An 18,944-nucleotide genomic window follows, 5' to 3' on the forward strand; every position below is an offset into this window, starting at 1 on the left:
AAGTAACATTGGGGGGAAAATAAAAAAAAAAAGGAAAATTTACAATCTATCAAAGACTAGAAAACTATAAAATGATCAAAAAACAAGTGTCCAAGTTCCGATTTCTGAATGGGGAGGTTACTCATTATTATTGTTATTATTATTATTATTATTATTACTCTCTCATTTCTCCCTCTCACACACACACACACACACACAAATTAGCCTTGATGGTGTCTTGGCCTATCGATTTGCTCGTAATTAAACAATGGTCTCCTAAATGGCTTTTGGAATTTAAAACTAGAAGTTAAACGATGGTACTCTCCATCATTCATAATCTCTCTATTCGTCTTCATTCCGGAAATATCTCCAATCGCTGTATTGGTACCATTCTCCATATGGAACAAATGGGTCAACTCCTGCTTGTGTATACTGGTAGCTTGTCTCGTGAGATAGTACTCCAATAGTATATCTTGATCATTCTCCAACAACTTCACAACTTGCTCCTCAGTAATACCCTTCACCAACCGCGTAAACTTTTCAATATCAAGGTTATTGGTGTTTGCATTCTTATTCTTCTTGTTCTTACTATTGCTCTTTACTTTTTTCCTTCCCTTTTTGGCGTACAAATCCTCATTGGGAAACAAAAACTCCATCTTGCTATGATGAATCCAGAGTCCCAAAGCATCAACAAAAAAGAACCCTTCATACTCATAACTCTCCAAACCTTGCTCGTATTCTTGTTGCAAAATGGTCTCGATTTGATTGGGAACAAATACAGGAATACCACCCAACATAGTATACCGCAATGGTGATATCTCATCGTGCGAGTAGAAATGTGGATATCGACAATTATAAACTTGTCTTGGAACACCTTCGGCTTCATTCTGTAAAATCAAAGACTCATACCTCTCGGGAACAGGTAAATCACTAATCCCCAACCCAGTAATATCAATATACGACCCAGTATCAATATCAATAAATCTAGCATCAATGTGATTTTCCTTAAACGACTTGCCCCTATGATGCACAAAAGAAGAACATTCAATAAAAAACTTGCCAAAACCTTCAGTGATTTCTTCAACAACCAACGATTGATTATAAGATTTGCAAAAACTGGCCAAGTCAGATGCCGGCATTTGAATATCGATATCCTCGTCAAATGGGAAAAGCAACCCATCCCAATACCACGACAACAATGGACCATGTGCAATCCAGGAAATGACACCCTTCATATTGGCAAACTTGAACCAGTTGCGCAAAATCCTATCCAACAAGACATTTTCTCTAATCTGTAGCTCATCCTCGGTCCAACCTTTTTTTAAGTATTTCAATGCACCATTAAAAAACCTCCACTCGTAGTGCCAACCTGCATCATGATCATTCTCGGCATTACCAAAATTCAATCTTGCCATTCTGAAATGCGTTGGTTCCTTCTTTAGTGGAAACTTATTTGCATACTTTAATCCGTCATAGTACAATTTTTCTTTTCTTGTAAGACGAAGTTTATATATCTCTTCCTGGTCAAAAGTCAACTCATTGGTAACGAGTCCCATAGCTTTCTTCATTCTGCTTTCATACTCTTTAATTTGCAAGTCAATCTTGTCTTGTTGATAGTTGAATGCCAGTGGTGGGAGGTATATTTCCTTAGATTGGAATGGATTTAGCTCTTTTAGTGTGGCAACCATTCCATATCTATCTTCTTCAGGTTTAATCAATTGTGGAGGCACTTGCTCTACAAGATGAACAAATTCTTTAACGGGGTTCATGGTAATCATCTCCAGCTCGTCTCGTGCAATGTTGTTATCCTTCAAGTAATTGTCAAATAAGCTTCCATCAACAATACGTTGCTTACCATCGACTTGGGCCTCGTATACTCCGTCTTTGCTCAAAAAGATTATACTCATTGGGTTCTTGGCGTATGTTAGGAGATGTGATTTACCTTCGAGCATCCTCACTTCGTTTGAAGCCTTATTTGTCGGTGATGTCTTTACGGCAAAGCCGGGAACATAGTTAACCAGTTGCAATTGCATTTCATCCAAATCTTGGCGAACTACATCCACATTATCGATACAGTAGTCGGGATACTTTGTTGGGATATGATGTGTTGCCTTCATATATGCACATGTTTTCCTCTTTTTTTCAGGTTTAACCAATTCTTGGTTCAACATGGTCAAGTCCACCCAATCAGACCATGCAAAGGGAACAACTACTGGATCGTCATCGTCATCATCATCATCATTGTTGTTGTTGTTGCTATTATTTTTATCATCATCTTGCTTGCCCTGTTTGCTTTTGTTCATTTGTTTGCGTTTGTACTGGTTTCTCAACTCAGATAAGTATATAGATAAGGTGAATCTTGGGTCATAAAACAATACGGGTTTGCCAATCCAATTTTCGTAAAGAAAATCTTTAACATGCAACTTGATCTCGTAATCAGTGAGCTCAGTATGTGCCAACCAATACTTTTCCTTATCCTCGCTGATTTCGCGGAGCATCCATTGCAATTTTTCCTTGTTGTTTAATTCTTCATACTTTTTACCCTCTGGTATAGTATACATTGTCTGTGTTTTCATCTGTTCCTGTTCATATTGTCTGGTTGTTGGGTTGATAAAGCTAATTTGGTCATGAGGTACTTCAATGATAACGGGGATATCTTCGTAGGATGCGCCTCCGCCGCCTTGGTAATAGTTTTGTTTATGGTTGGGTGCTGTTGCTAATCTAACTCGGGACAGACGATATAGTTGCTGGGCATCTTTGTTGCTTTTCTTTCTTCGCGGTAGTTTAACTCCCAAGATCTTCTTTTTGTTTGTGAATGTTATTATTGAAGCTAAGAAAATGTTGATCAAGATAACAAAGACTAGAAGTAATCTGACTATTTTGGAGTTTGCAATGCGATTTAGTTTGCGGATGGTGCGATGATTCTTTAGTCGCGATATTGGTTTTGGACTTAGTAGCGGTGGTGATGGTGATACCGATTTGTAAGTCATGTTGTTGTTGTTGTTGTTTTTTTTTGTTTGGTTTTGATTAGATGTCTAATAGAGAGTATTCAAGACCTTTTCTATTCTTTTTCTTTTTTTTTTCTTTTCTTTCGATGAAATTTCACTGGATATATCAATATACTAGTCTATCGTCTTGTTGCTTAGGTATCCAGTTATTGGCTGCTTTAGTAAGTTTCTTTCTTCTTTCTTTTTCTGTTATATAATTGGTGTATCTTGGATGGATTACAGAGTTTCTTGTCTTGTGCCGTTTAAGATGAAGCAACAGAGAAAGATATAAATATTTGCAAAATATCAATATAAAAAAAAATTAATTAAAAAAAATAATAAATAATAAAAAAAATTATAATGAAAAAAGGAAAAGAAATAAAATGAAATTTAATATAAATAAATAAATAAAATATATTTAAATATTAATGTACAACAATGCAGTACAACAATAGAGTATAACAATGCAGTACAACAATTGAGTACAACAATAGAGTATAACAATAAGAGTACAACTGTACAGTATAACAAGTATCAGTTTTATATTGACAAAAATTTCAATGGAGAATGATATATACATATATACATATATTCATATAAATGAATAGAGAGCAAATGAGAAAATACTGAAAAAAAGAAAATAAGATAGGCTCTATCGAGATGCAAAAATGTATTTCGCCAGTTATTGGTCAATATGCTAAAAGGTGGGAGATAGGGTGGAGGGAGGGGTTATATAATAATCGCGTATGGTTAGAACAAGACTTTGCCAACCAACGAGAGAATAATAAAGGAGTGGTCCTGCTTTGCGCTGCTGTTTTTAGTGTAATTTTGTTTTGCTATTCTTTTTTGAAAAGAGTTGGAGTGAAGGGAGTGGAGGACGTGGAGGAGGTATATAGATGGTCCCAACATTGTGCAAGGATACGGACTAGATTGAAATAAAGATTAGAAAATGATAAAATTTAAGAGAAGATGTGGTTTTAGCAACTTTGTGGTTCAGATGTTGCTTGGTTTCTTAGACTTGCGTTCAACGCCCAAAGTTACAATACCAATAATAAAAAAAATAAAAAATCAAAGAATAGAGAGAAAGTATGTATATTACCGAGATTGGATTATCTAAATATTTTCAATAATTACCTCTTGCTATTCGTGGTGGAAAGGGCGGCGGTAGAAAAGGACATACATACCCTATTTCCTTTTTGTTTTTACTTTAGTCTTTTCCAAAATGTATTAGACATATCTGTATACATGTACATATGTAAGTAAAGGGACCACTGGATTCCACGTGAAGTTGAACCTAAAATTGGAAAACTAGAACCAGAGCAAAAAAAATAAAACAAAACAAAAAAATAAAATAAAAATAAAGAAAAAATAAAGAAAAAAACAAAGATATAAAATTTGGTTAAACGTACACTACTCATTTTCCTTTTTTTTTCCGTCTTTATCACGTGATGTGTTGGTTAATTTTTTTTCTTTTCTATTCTGCTTTCGCTGACTGTGGTCATGTGATGTGGATATTTTATACTATTAGTAAATGTATCGCAAAGCACAAACTTGTTTTCTGCGCAAGGAAGAGAGAGAGGGAGCGAGAGAATAGAATAAAATAGAGTACAACAACCACAACAACAACAAGTACAAATTCTCCATTTCCATTTGCAACCAAATTTGTCTTGTTATTAAAAGTTTGGAACAACATTCAAGAATAGTGTATACAATGATGTAAAAGTATATCCAGATTAATTAAGTTGAAAAAAGAAAAAGAAAAAGATATAATTGTACAAATTATAATAATCGTGTATATTCAATTGAAACTCTTGACAATTAGCTTATTCGAAAAAGAAATACTGAAATAGATATATATATATATATATATATATATATAAAAGGTGTGGGAGATAAAAAATTCAACAATTGCAGATCCAGTCTGTTGTGGTCTCAAGATAATGGCGAGCAGCATAATCACTAATCTCTCCCTTTCGCAAAGTGATTATCAAATTCAAGTACACCATATTTTCAATTCATTTCAATTCCTTTCATTTCTATTCTGTATTGCATTGTATGTCAATAAATTCCAATTTCTTCAAAAATTAAATAAAACTATGTTTCTTCATCCATTGTTGCCATTTTTATTTTTCTTCTTGATTTGGTTTCAGCACCCATTAATATTTTAGAATGATGTACAAGGCGTAAATGATACCTGGAAGCCATGCCAAACAGGTCAACAAGATACACCAAAGCACTGGAGCAGTACATCCAACTTCCATAAACACACCCAATGGTGGAAGGATAATAGCACCAATGATTTTAAAGATATCTGTACAAGTTAAAGCCATTTTGTTTCTGTTTTTGTTTTGTTTTTGTTTTAATTTTGTTTTGGAGGGGGAGAAAGGTGTAAAGTTTTTCTTTTATTGAGACGTGTATAAGTTTATTGCTTATTAAAAGATATAAAACAAAATTATGTCCTAGATCAATTGATTCCAATTGATGATGATGTAGATAATGTAGTAGTGTTGAAAAATAATAGAACAATAACTTCTTAATGAGTAAGTAAGTGATTAGATCTATTCAAAATTGATGTGAAAAGCAAAAAGTAAAAAATAAAGTAAAAAAGTAAAAAACAAAATTTAAACAATTGATAGGAAAAAAAAAAGGAGATTCACACCTTCTTTTATAGTGTTGTTTGTATATATATCTATCTATATCTATATATCTATAAACCGATGAGCGGGCCCTGTAGAGTTTGAAGTGACGAAGAAGAGGGAGTAGGTGGAGGGAAAGAGTGGTGGTAGCAAAGTGGTACAAAATTAAAGTTGTGTGTGTGTGTGTATGTGTTTTCTTCTTCTTTCTTTTTGGGGTTAGGGACGTGGTCATGTGTGTAGAAAAAAAAAACTCTAAGCAAAATTAATTAAACACGGCGCTCACAAAAAGTCACTTTCGTCTCTCTCTCTATAAATAGCAATCTTAAGCTAATCGCTCATAACTCATAACGTTTCTTTCTGTAACTTACACGAACGAGGCAATGTAGAGCAAGGCAAAGCATTATATGATATAACACGATGATCACATATCCAATACAGTTTCCAAATGATTACTATTATTATTATTATTATTGCTCTTCGTCTGCATAAGGCACACATATATAAAAATCTTCAACTGTCATACTACACACTCTCTCTCTAAAACAACCAATGCCAATTTAAAATAGGCTTGCTATTATAGCACCAATGAGGACAGAGGTGCATGACTATCAAATTTCTTTCATACATTGATTGTATTTGCCATTCTTTTTCTTCTACTTCTTCCTTTCTTTATTTTGTGCTTTTTTTTTCTTCTTCATTTATTTGATTATTTGTTTCTGGTTTTTATGAAAACTCAGCCGCTTTTGACACTCTTGGCAGATACACACACACACACACACACACACATACAGCCAATATTGTTTATTTACAAATGATGGAAGAGCAAGTGAAAAGTAAAAGACATTTTACCATTCAAAACATTTATTCTTTTCAGTCTTTACTGTTGACTATCTCGATTCTGGTTTATTTTTAATTTGAGGATCCATCGTCATTGCACATCAAATATACTAATTTCTGAGATGACGTAGTTCTTTGCCCCTTTCTTTTTTTCTTTTTTTCTTTTCTTCTCTCTTTTCTCTCTTTTCCCCACTTACTCTTCAACCTATCTATCCATCACCCACTCCCCTCTCCCCTCCCCTCCCCTTCCTCCCTTGTTCGGCCAACTACTTGTCTCCCTAATTTAATATTTTTTTTGGACCTACTTCTCCTTCTTCTTCTTCTTTGTTCATTCTTCTTGTAAATTATTACTAACTTGAATTATCTTAATTTTCTTAATATATAGCATAGTTTACAGAAATTGATCCTCGGGGGAGTTATTGTTGTTGTTTCTTTTTTAAATTTCCATCTATTTGGTCTAGTACAAAAGTCTCAACTGCGCACCAATATTTTTCTTTTTAGCACTACAAGAAAACTATTGTATGAGGAAATAGTAGTGATATATATATATATATATACTTGTATATTATCAAGTACAACAAACCAAGGTAAACCCACTTTTTATCAAAATACATATACACACACAAATAAAAAATATAAGCACTATGAAAGTCATCTACATAATGGTGAATACTCCAGAGGAGCTCAACTTATAAAAAGAAGTAGAAGCATAGCTTTACAATATTCAAAAAGGTTGGTGATTTGTTCATTTGTTTTAATGTTGTTTTTTTTGTTGTTGTTACTTGTTCTATTTTCCAAAGGTTTTGCAACCAAAATGGAAGAAGAAAAAAAAAAAAATATTTATCATCAACATCATCAATAAGGTCCATCCAGTTCAAAAGTTTTCACACTTTATACTTCTTCTTCTTCTTCTTCTTCTTCTTCTTTTTCCTTTTGTTTTTCTTTTTTTGCATCTTGTTTCATACCATTATATTTGCTTTGCTCTTGATATACAAGCTTCTGGTCAACAAATAATAATTCAAAAGTACAATCCATCAATGAATAAAGAGACAAAGGAGAAGATCCCAATTTCAAAACTTGTTATACTCGCACCTTTTACCCAAGTAGCTACACAATTTACTCTAACAATTACTAAAGGCAGTACTACTACTACTACTTGTTTAATAAAGAAGAAAATATAATTGAAAGGAAAAGTTCTCGCTTCATCATAATCGATATATGTATATATGAGCCGCAACATTCCAATTTAGGAAACCAACTTTACTCTAAAGAAACAAAAGGATAAAGAGAGAAGGAGAGAGAGAGAGAGAAAAATTAAGCAGACACTCTATTCTTGTATGCTTGTGCGAGTATGTGAAAAGAGAAGAAGAAGAAGGAGAAGAAGAAGGTCAAAAAAAAAATTAAATTGTACAGATTAAATTTTCTTTTTCTTTTTTTTTTTTTTTTTTTTTTTTTTTCAAAAGTGTGAATCATCGAACTTGGCATCCAACACTTGATACACACACCCACTCTTTGAAAACATTCAACCTCCATTTTTCAAAAACACACCTACCTAGCTACCTAGCTACCTACGTACCCCACCTTATATATATATATTTTTCTTTTGACCTACACTATGTCAGATTTACTGTCAAAGATTCTTAAGTTGGTAGATTCCAATAATGGAGTTATTCAAAACACATTACAAGCACCCGAACTCGCCAACATAGATTCCAACACATTACACTCGGCATTATCTTCGCTATGGTCGAAAGAAATGGTGAACTTCACCAAGATTGAACAAGACCAATGGGTTTTGACCAAAGAGGCCGAGGAGTACCTCAAGGCCGGAGCCACCCCGGAAGTGCAAGTTGTTGATGAAGTATTGAAGGCATTGGAAGGCTTGACTATATCACAGTTGAAGGAAAAATTGGGACCAGTGGGAATCGTGGGCCAAGGTAAAGCCTTTAAGAATAAGTGGTTAAGCAAGGATGGAGACAAACTTATTGCACAAGTCAAAGATTTACCAACCGATTTCGTTTTGCAAGAACTTGAAACAATCAAGAAAACTGGTTCACTAGACGACAAGAAGGAACTTGTAGAATTGAAAAAGAGAAAATTGATCAATTTGATGAAAATTGTAGGATACAAAATCGAGAAAGGACCCAAGTTTGCCCTCGAGATTGTTAATTTGGAAACAGATATCACCTCCGACATGATTATGAACCAATCTTGGAAAACAGCACAATTCAAGCCATACAACTTCAACTCGGAAGGTGTTTACCCACAATCAGGTGCATTGCATCCATTAAACAAAGTTAGAGAAGAATTTAGACAAATCTTTTTTTCCATGGGCTTCACGGAAATGCCCTCTAACCAATATGTTGAATCTGGATTTTGGAACTTTGATACCTTGTTTGTTCCACAACAACACCCAGCAAGAGATTTGCAAGACACTTTTTACTTGAAAGATCCAGTCAAGGCCAAGGAACCTGAAGACAAGGAATACTGGAACAATGTGAAACAAGTGCACCAAGAAGGTAAATACGGCTCCATCGGTTATAGGTATCCATGGAGTGCCGACGAATCGTTGAGAATGGTTTTAAGAACTCATACTACTGCCATTTCATCAGCATTATTGTACAAATTGGCCCAAGACCCTAAACCAACAAGATTGTTCTCCATCGATAGAGTCTTTAGAAACGAAGCCGTTGATGCTACACACTTGGCCGAATTCCACCAAGTTGAAGGTGTTATTGCTGGTTACGACATCACGTTGGGTGACTTGATTGGTTTTATGGATGATTTCTTTGGCAAGATGGGCGTTGACAACTTGAGATTCAAAGCTGCTTATAACCCATACACCGAACCATCTTTGGAAATCTTTGCTTACCACAAGGGCTTAAAGAAATGGGTTGAAATTGGTAACTCGGGTATGTTTAGACCAGAAATGTTGGAAACCATGGGCTTGCCATCCAACTTGCGTGTCTTGGGTTGGGGACTTTCTTTGGAAAGACCAACCATGATCAAGTACGGCGTTTCCAATATCAGAGAGTTGTTGGGCCACAAAGTCTCTTTGGACTTTATCGAGTCTAATCCTGCTGCTAGATTGGATGAGTTGTTGTAGATGTTTATAGACCAGTTTAAATTTTTTTTTTTTCTTCTTCATATGTTAATTCATAGATATATGTATGTATGTATATTCTTTCTGAACAAGATGTGAAAAGAATCATTTCAACAACCTCCATCTATTTAATTTCTCTTCTTTTGCATTAGTGACTTTGATGTTTTCTATTTATAAATATAGTGGAAAAAAGAACTTAAACATAAGAGAATAGCACTAGATATCATTAATATACCTTACAATATGTGGAGGTTTACCAGATATTTTTCATTTACGTAGGATTACACCGCATAATAGTAAAATGTACGTTATTCATGTATATATAGAGAAAGGACAAAAAGAGAGAACCAAACGCAAAAAAATTTAATAGTAGAAAGAATCAAAGAAAATTGAAACCAAACTTTTTTTTTTATGGAAAAAAAAAGATACATACCAGCAACAGCATTAAAAAAAAAGATTAGGAAAGAAGGGACGAAAGAAAGGTCGAAACAGAGTAAATAACAATTACTGGACATTTGCAAGAAGAGAAAGGAAAAGAAAATTTTTAAAAAAAAACACACAACAAATACAATCCACATTACTTTGTTCAAATTATCTTATGTCGAACCAAGAAACCGAAAATACACCCACTCTGCTGGCCGTTCAACAATCTGTTGGTGGTCCAAGGGAAACTACAGCGGAACCTTTGAATGAAGCAACAAAAATTACAAAAATCACTAAAGCAACATCAGCAGAAAATGCACCATCAATAGTCGAACACACTTGTCATTGGAAAGACTGCCCCGACCCTAACCATACCAATCTCGCCAATCTTGTTCACCACGTCAATAGTATCCACGTAGGCCCACCAGCTGCAACTCCCAACACGATAAAATATACTTGTTTCTGGCAGGGTTGTGCACGTTACGGTAACGATCAACCCAGCCGATTCGCTTTAATCTCGCATTGTAGAACACATACTGGAGAGAAACCGTATTTCTGTCCCATTCCAGAATGCGAAAAGCATTTCACACGGTCTGATGCATTGACAAAACATGTCAAGAGTGTCCATGACTTGCACGTCATCAAGGATCAATTGAGCGCGTTAAAGGAACGAGCCAAGAGAGAAAAGTTGAATTTAGGGTTTGATGTGGAAAAGTTGTCCGAAGATGACTATTTGAAGATCATTGAGGGTGACTTTGAATTGAAAATGCCGTGGTGGTATAATGTTAATACAATTGCATTGATGCAAAAATTGCAAAGTGCCAACGACAACACTAGTACAGAAAAGGCGATGAGTTTGGAGGATATACCTTTTGACTACAAGTATTTCAAACTTGCACATGCACGAATCAAACATTTTATTACTAATCAAAAGAGGAGAGGAGGGCAAGACTATGACGGGTCATTTATCCCTGATCATGATGTGAATAATAGTGTAGTTAATATCGTGAAGCGACAGTTGCTGGTTGGGAAATCCGCTAGGGAGATACACGACTACAATAGCGACGGTATTTTAAAATCCTTGTCGGATGAATCACAAGAGCTTGCTACTAGATACGATAATGGTATTAGCCTCAGCAAAAGCTCCGTTAATGGAAATGGTGATAATACATATCGCCATCAGAGACATGCTGATGTTGACGACGATGATGATGATGATAATGATGAATATGCTAATAAGGAGATTGACAAAATTTCAGGTGTTGATGAGTTAAAGAAATTACACAGAAAACTACTAAATCTGTTAAATACAGGCATTCGGATTAACAAGACACTTTCTAAGAATCTTTCGCAAAGTATACTAGAAAAAAGGAGATTGTGGTTGCAAAATTCTATTTTGATTGATGCAAATGCAGAAATCGGATTGCCTCCAAAGCCAGATAAGAATAATCCTCAACGAGTGATTCAGGATAAGTATGACGTGGAATTAGCGCGTCGGTAGAGGTTTTTTAAACCCACATATATATATATATATATATATGCAAAACAGAGGAACATATAGAGCAAATTAATAGAAATGAATTGCAGAAATGGTCAATACGTTACTTTTATATTGGTTGGTTTCATGCTCGCAGACTCCATCAGTTCAATCGTAAAGAGTGAATTTTTTTTCAATGTACTTTTGAGTTGGGTACGAGTCCAGACTGGTGGATATATTAGAATAAAAATTTTTATCTTTATCGTGAAGGGGAAGGAATACAAATCAATCTTTGTTGACTATGACAATCAAATTCCAAAAGTGCTAGCTTTATACAAAAATCGCGGTGGTGGGCGGGGAGAGAGAGAGAGAGAGAGAGAAAATAAAATGAGAACAGGAGGCAGTGGCTGGTGCTTATTGTTATTGCAAAACACGTTTCACGAGATCAAGAATCAGATGAACTGGCATAAAAGCATCGTTCACTAGTATAAAGCAAAGCTTTTGTCCCCAGTTCGATGGTGTCCAACTCAAATAATTACCTAATTTGGATTAAAATAAATAAACACACAAACAAAACAAAATATCAAAATATCAAAATACCAAAAGGAGACGATGATGAAAGCCACCTCCTTTTCAAATCATGATAAGGTCCGGAGAGTCAAAAGGAAATGAAAAGTGCAGAGGGGGAAGGGGAGGAAGTAGGCGGATCTAAAATCCTTGAAATGCTCTTTTTTTTTCTTTTTTTCTTTTTTTTGTGGCCTTGTTGCTATTACATTATTTGTGGTAGAATTTCACAATGCAACATTACAACATCTCTTCTCCTCAGTAGAAGATGACTTTTGTGAAATTGAATTGGGCGCATGTGCACTGGACTAAGCACAACCAACCGTGTTATTAATACCATCATCGTTATTGTTATCAACATCATTGTTATCAACATCATCATCATCATCATTGTTATCAACTTTATTATTATTATTATCATAATTGACATCTGCTGTTAAGTTTTATTTGAATATTAAAGATTGGGAAAGTCATTTTTTTTTGATTTGATCTATATTTCCTTTTCTTTTGTTTTTTTTCTTCTTGTAATTTATTTTGGGCAATCACTGTCATTATGTTACCTTCGCCAGCAACTACATGACTTTCATCTTTTAAAAGCCAAGTATGTTTAAAAATAGAAAGAAAGAAAGAAAGAAAGAATATATGTCAATTAAAGAGAGTACATCTACTGGCCATTGCGGAATGGTTCTTTTGCAAGAAAACTCCTTTTTTTCTTTTTTTTGCTTTGTTCCAAAATGGTTAAAATAGAACAAAGAAATTTCCTATTTTGAAGTTAACCTGAAAGAAAAGGAAAAACATATTGAGTAATGTAATCCAAGTGGAAAAGAAGAGAAACAATTTTGTTTTTTCTAATCAAGTTGATTCAAACCTTAGTTGAAATTTGGCAAATAGATTGCGATAAGAAAGATGGGGTTGAAGAATTTAGGACTCAGTACGTGAGATTGTTGAGCAGATGAAAAAATGTGTAGAAAAGTTATAAAGCACCACATATATTTTTGCTTAGCTTTTCCTTTTTCTTTCCTTTCCTTTTCCTTTTTCTTTCCTTTCCTTTTCCTTTTTCTTTTTCATGTTCTTTTCCAGGTTCTTGTTCTTGTATTCATCTTTGGTGATTTGTATACAAATTTCTTTTCTTCTTTTGGTCCATAAAAGATGAAGGGACTTTCTCTCTAGAATATAAAATATCTTGAACAAGCATAATAAGTACTCAGCGAAAGATAAATGGCAAATGTTCACTTGTATCTACGCTTTTTGTCATTGGCCATGCAAGAGGCGCTACAAGTTGTCAATGCGAAACCTCCCCCTCCCCACCACTTTCCCGGCGATGCTTAGTAAACCTTCTCTCCACTTTTCTCCTCATACTTATTGTCTCCTTTCACTTTCAATTTCACTTCCTCTCTATCTCTATCTCTATCTCTGTCTCTTTCTCTGTCGTTTTTCTCTTTTACACAATAGAGTATTTCGTATTGTTGATCGATTAGTCCTTTCTGCTTCAGTAGCTCTAGGTTACACGAGATGCAGATGGCACCTAAAGAGATTTGTGGAAAAAAAAAAAAGAAAAGAAAAGATGATGAGAAATGAGAGAGCAAAATCAAGAATAATTCAGGAAAGGATTAAAGACCAACTTGGATAGATTAGACATAGAAAGACTTTCTCAGGGACAGTTTAGATTAGGATGGATACTACAATTAAAGCAAAAAAAGAAAAAAGAAGAGAAAAAGAAAAAGAAAAAGAAAAGAGTTACATATATGTGTATGTGTGTGAATTTTCAAAGCAATTTTGAAGTGCTATACATTCAACTTCAAAAAAAAACTTGTTGGTATAGACCAACAAGCAAAACTCCAGATGGGTGGGGAGGGGAAGGGGAAAAGAAGGTTTTGATTTTGTGTTATGTAAACCAGCATTGCGCTTAATATATTTTCCGCCGAGCTTCAAATTTTTTTTTTTTTTTTTTTTTTTTTTTGAGGGAGAGAGAGAGAAAAAGAGAGAGCCACCATTTGCTTTTCCATCAACAGAACAAACTCACTCAATAACTGAGCCTATATGGGGGGGGGAGTACCTCCTTTCCAAGTACTATGTCGTTTATCTCTTCTCTCCACTTTTGTTACCTCATACCCATCTCCTTTCCTTTTCTTTCCCCCCCCCCCACATTTAGACTTTATTATCTTTATATTTGTTTCTTTCATTATCTTTTTTTTTTTTAATTTGGTTTGTTTCATCCAGGTTGGGTGATTGAGTGATGGAGTAATTTGGTGGGGTGGGTAATGGCGTTCATCTAAGTCACCTCATACCAATGCACGATGCCAAAAGATGCAAAGATTAAGCTATTGTTTTCCTTCTTCCTTTTTCTATCTTTTTGAACTTAACAAATCAAAGGCACAGATAAAAACAACAAGATAGACTCAAGACAATGTGCCATCCTAAGTATATATAAATACTTAACATTTCGAAACTTTCTTCTTGCAACACTTATCTACAACCAGTACCACCGTTTTCACAACTGTTACCTTAATTGATTCCTGTGCTAAGGTAAAAAGAACAAATAAAAAGAAAGAAGCACATTTTCTTTAATTATATTTCGTGGAAAAGGAGGGGCAAAAACGAAAAAAAAACGAAAACAAGGAAAAAAACATAAAAAGAAAGAAAGAAAGAAAGAAAGAGCTAAAGCAAACACCACGACCCAGATCAAAGACCAAAGTCACAACTCATAGGGCCATTAGTGGATATAGCCAGCATTAAGGTTTTTCTTGTGATTAAGAAAAATCAACGACAAAGCAAAAAGAAAAAAAAAAAACAGAGAAAGAAGAATAATAATTATACAATTTAGAGTGAAGAACTTTGTTCTGTTTTTGTTCTGTTCTGTTCTGTTCTGTTCTTCTTCTACTTCTCTTGGGTTGTCTTTACCTTTGTCCTCGACTCCTTAATTGAAAGTGCAAAGCAGAAACTGGGATATTAATATTTGTACAACAAACCAGTTAACAAAAAAAGACCAACAAGAAGATAATAAACTTAACAAACTTAGATAAAATATTAACAAAAACATACAATAAAAACATACAATAAAAACATACAATAATAATAACAATAATAATAATAAAAAGAATCAAAAAGTCACTAGGAGTTAACAAAAGAATATTCGTTGGACCAATCCCCTAAGCGGACTGCATCAACACACACAAACGCACGCCCACGTACCTTTGCGGAGTTCATTTTATGTTTTTTTTTCTTTTTTTTTTTTTTTTTTTATAAATCGCTAAGATTATTATTTCGATCTTGCCCAAAGAAATAGCCTGGTCAAGTGTTTACCTACGCTTCTGTTCAAGTGTGCTTCTTTTTGAATATATTTTATTTTCTTAATCTTGTTTTTTTTTTTTTAAGATTTAAAGAAAAGAATCATATTCCGTTGAATTCACAATTTTTTTTAATTTTCATCTTGTTAGCTTCAACAGTTGCCTTGAATAACTATTTGAGGTTTAAGGAGGGGAGAAACGCATTACATCATTTCTTCCTTCCTTCTTTCCTTCCATCCAACCTTTTCATTTTTTAGTGGTCATTTTCTTTGTTTGTTTGGCAGGCAGGCTGGCAGGCTGGCTGACTAGTTGGTCATTTCTTTTTCAGTGATATATGCTGAATAACCATACCGCTTAAGGCAAACTCTTTTGCAATCAACTGAACTCAATCTTTATAAAAAAAATTTATTTGAAGGAACAACCACCTTTACATTTAAGTTGTCAAGTAACATCATTTCATTGGGCGAACAGCACTCGTCACTCAGTTTTTGTTGTTTTTCTTTTCAAAAGAGAAACAAAAGGAAAAGGAAAAGGAATAAAAAGTGACCAAGCAACACAAACCAATCACGTAAGTTATTAGTTTACTTACTACGGCTTCATTTCTAGTGCTTGCTTGCTTGTTCGTTCTTTTCTTTTTTTTTTTTTAACTCATCGTTTAATCATTGCTAGAAGACCTAGTTTGTGATTCATTAAGAAGTCGTCCAAATCAGTTCTTTGCTTTGCTTTGCTTTTCCCCAATTTGTTTTTTTTTTTTGCATTTTCGTCTTGTACTGGTTGCATAATTTGGCTTTCATTATCTCCGTATTCCATTAGAGTTTTGCTTTTCGCACACAAATCTTAGTATCTGCTCCGCTTACCGGATCTTGATTTAAAATAATATTGACACATACATAAACATACAGAGCACAGCATTTCACAATATTTGATGATCTCATTATAACTTTATCATCATTTAATATCTTCACTCTAGAATCCACAATCTCCATTAAATCTTCAAGCTAAGATTACCAATATATATATATATATATATATATAATCAGTTTTCCCTTTTCAGTGTCAGGTTTATATAGTTTCCATTTTTCCAAGAACCACATTGGTTGCAAAATAAAAAACAAAAAACAATTAAGCAAAAAAAAACAAATTAACAAACAAATCAACAAACAATACAAAACAAAAATGGAATTACTTAGAGAAGAGCAGTTTGAGGATTTATTCGATACTTACTACTTTGACCAATTCGACCAACTCGATCAACTCGATCAACTTGACCGACTTGATCAAACTTCAACTGATCCGAATTCCCAACCCGGTTCTAATGCAGAAACCATATGTACTGACAATTTGAACAACTATAACAATTTTGATTTCGCAAATGAGCTAGATTTCACATACCAATCAACTTGGCCCATATCGGGATACATTTCAGACCCTCCAGATCACCCCTGCACAAACGCAACAACAACAACAGCAGCAGCAGCAGCAAACAATAATGACCCCATCTCAACAATGGACACTCTTACATCTCCACTCTCGAAATTCGCATTTGCATCTGCATCTGCATCTGCATCTGCATCTGCATCTTCAATTGCAACTGCAACTGCTTCATACCCGGTAACAGTACCTGTGCCTTCATCTGTATCTGCTTATTCATCATCACATTCCAGAAACCAAAGTTTGGCTTCCCCACTTCAAGTTCCTAGCGAACTACGTTCATATTTGCCAAGGGTGCCGGTATCATCTCCCAAGACAGAATTGGCATTAAGAACCAAATCGTTTGATGCACAACCAAAGTATAACGAGAAGAATATTATTTATTGTGAATTTGCTAGTACCAGAACCAAAGCAACAACTAAAAATAAATGTCTGATGAAGAAATATAAAGTGAGTAAATCATCAACTGCATCTCCCGTACTAAGACCGCCACTAAAACCATCTGTGACAATAACTTCCATTGATACTTTAACCAAACTTCAAAACCCACCAGCATTGACAGGAAAAGGTATTACAAGCCCACTAAAGACCAAAGTGGGCAACCCATTTTACAAACCAATTACTGATACCCAGCTTCGATTGAAAACAAATACAAGCAGAGAAAAAACAAGTAATGCAGATCAATCGCAACAACAAAAACAAAGCAGGAAACTTTCACTGTCGCTGTGTCAACCACCGGATTCAATATTGATGCACAAATTGGAATTCAAAACAGAACTGAATTTGGATCCAGAAAACCTACCATCGAGATTGCTCAATGCTAATAGGGACATTAATAATCATGATTCAACTCTTGCAACACTTCAAGATTGCTTTACAATTGACTGCTTCTTCAACAATTAACAATTGTCTCTAGGTTAAACAAAAACGATTAAACTTTTTCCAACAAGGAATTTTTATTAGTTTCTATTTTATTGTGTTTACTTTATTTGCTTCTCCTGTTCTCTTCTTTAATGTTATACTTTCGTATCAAATCATAGTATTCAAAAGCTACACTTTCCCTATCAACGGTTCCAATGCAAGTGGCAACAACTCTGCAGCATCACCTTTGAAGCCCCATGAATCTTTAACCTTTCCTTGCTCTACTCTAGAGTCGATATCTGTGTTGAAAATGGCAACTTTACCCCCTTGGTACTTGACTCTTTCGACATAACTATTTGCTGGGTACACAGTCCCACTAGTTCCAATTACTAAAATTAAATCTACGGGACCATCCTCCTCTATAAAGTTATCAATCTTGGTTATCACATCCAACGGGAGTGACTCGCCAAACCATACAACACCAGGTCGTAGAAGCTCCGAGCATACTGGACATCGTGGTAAATCCTTCTCTGAAATGGTTTTCACAGGCAAAAATTGTGGAGAAAGCGAAGCTGATGTCGATGACATAACATCCATATTGTCAGCAAGAGAAGTAATAACTGATGCCGCATGTATTGCATTGTCACCAACTTCATTCTCTTTATTCTCTTTATCCTGTTGTTGATCTATTCTCCCAAGTTCCTCCTCTTCTCTGCTGCGTTTTCGATTCAGCCTCTTATACTCAAATTCGGTGTCTTTTAGAGCCTTGGTCAAAGGCTGTTTGAAATTGTTTTTCTCAACATAATTACACATAAAACTTGTGCATTTCAAAGTAAACAAACTCCCGTGGATTTCATACAAGCTTTGCAAATCATGCTCACTCCGACTAGATAACCCATCGACATTCTGCGTTATTGTGACAAACTTAAAACTCGGACTATTTATCTGGCCCCTGTCGCGGTCTTGTTCTTGTTCTTTGCACTCGTTCATGATATTCTTATCGTCTCCCTTATTTTCGCTCTCACCTCTGTTCGAGGTTCCATTGGACCGACATAGTTTTGACAACTTTGCAAGTGCCAAATGGCCCCTATTAGGCTTTGCTTGTAATGCAGCATACCGTCGCCACGAATAAAACTGCCACACCAATCCAGGGTCAACATAAAATGCATCTGGAGTGGCTAAATCGATCATATTATAGTTTTTCCATAACCCTTGAGACCCACGAAAAACCGGCAAACCCGATGATGCCAGGAGTCCAGCTCCTACCAATGCAACGATTTTTTTGCATTTCAACAAATGGTCCTGGAACTCTTTCAATTGCGTGTTCATATCATTTGATTGTGTTTAGAAGTAAAGAGA

The 18,944-nt window shown here is 34.9% G+C and overlaps 5 protein-coding genes across 5 annotated transcripts; 3 read left to right on the forward strand and 2 right to left on the reverse strand. All coding sequences in view use genetic code 12, as the record gives it.

Moving 5' to 3' along the window:
• Positions 1–200: 200 nt before the first annotated feature.
• Positions 201–2,969, reverse strand: PVL30_001579 (uncharacterized protein; the record flags this gene model as incomplete). The annotated part of the gene is made up of 1 exon (XM_001526728.2): positions 201–2,969. The coding sequence occupies one exon, from the start codon at positions 2,967–2,969 to the stop codon at positions 201–203; it is 2,769 nt and encodes a 922-aa protein (XP_001526778.2).
• Positions 2,970–8,054: 5,085 nt separating this feature from the next.
• Positions 8,055–9,545, forward strand: FRS2 (Phenylalanyl-tRNA synthetase, beta subunit, cytoplasmic; the record flags this gene model as incomplete). The annotated part of the gene is made up of 1 exon (XM_001526730.1): positions 8,055–9,545. One exon carries the CDS (start codon positions 8,055–8,057, stop codon positions 9,543–9,545), a length of 1,491 nt encoding a protein of 496 aa, XP_001526780.2.
• Positions 9,546–10,140: 595 nt separating this feature from the next.
• PVL30_001581 (uncharacterized protein) lies at positions 10,141–11,466 on the forward strand (the record flags this gene model as incomplete). Its single annotated transcript, XM_001526731.2, has 1 exon — positions 10,141–11,466. The coding sequence occupies one exon, from the start codon at positions 10,141–10,143 to the stop codon at positions 11,464–11,466; it is 1,326 nt and encodes a 441-aa protein (XP_001526781.2).
• A 5,003-nt stretch (positions 11,467–16,469) lies between these two features.
• Positions 16,470–17,627, forward strand: PVL30_001582 (uncharacterized protein; the record flags this gene model as incomplete). Its single annotated transcript, XM_001526732.2, has 1 exon — positions 16,470–17,627. One exon carries the CDS (start codon positions 16,470–16,472, stop codon positions 17,625–17,627), a length of 1,158 nt encoding a protein of 385 aa, XP_001526782.2.
• Positions 17,628–17,774: 147 nt separating this feature from the next.
• Positions 17,775–18,914, reverse strand: PVL30_001583 (uncharacterized protein; the record flags this gene model as incomplete). The annotated part of the gene is made up of 1 exon (XM_001526733.1): positions 17,775–18,914. The coding sequence occupies one exon, from the start codon at positions 18,912–18,914 to the stop codon at positions 17,775–17,777; it is 1,140 nt and encodes a 379-aa protein (XP_001526783.2).
• Positions 18,915–18,944: the final 30 nt, after the last annotated feature.

This window comes from Lodderomyces elongisporus, chromosome 2, assembly GCF_030384665.1.
Source record: "Lodderomyces elongisporus chromosome 2, complete sequence".
In the NCBI taxonomy this organism is placed as follows: domain Eukaryota; kingdom Fungi; phylum Ascomycota; class Pichiomycetes; order Serinales; family Debaryomycetaceae; genus Lodderomyces; species Lodderomyces elongisporus.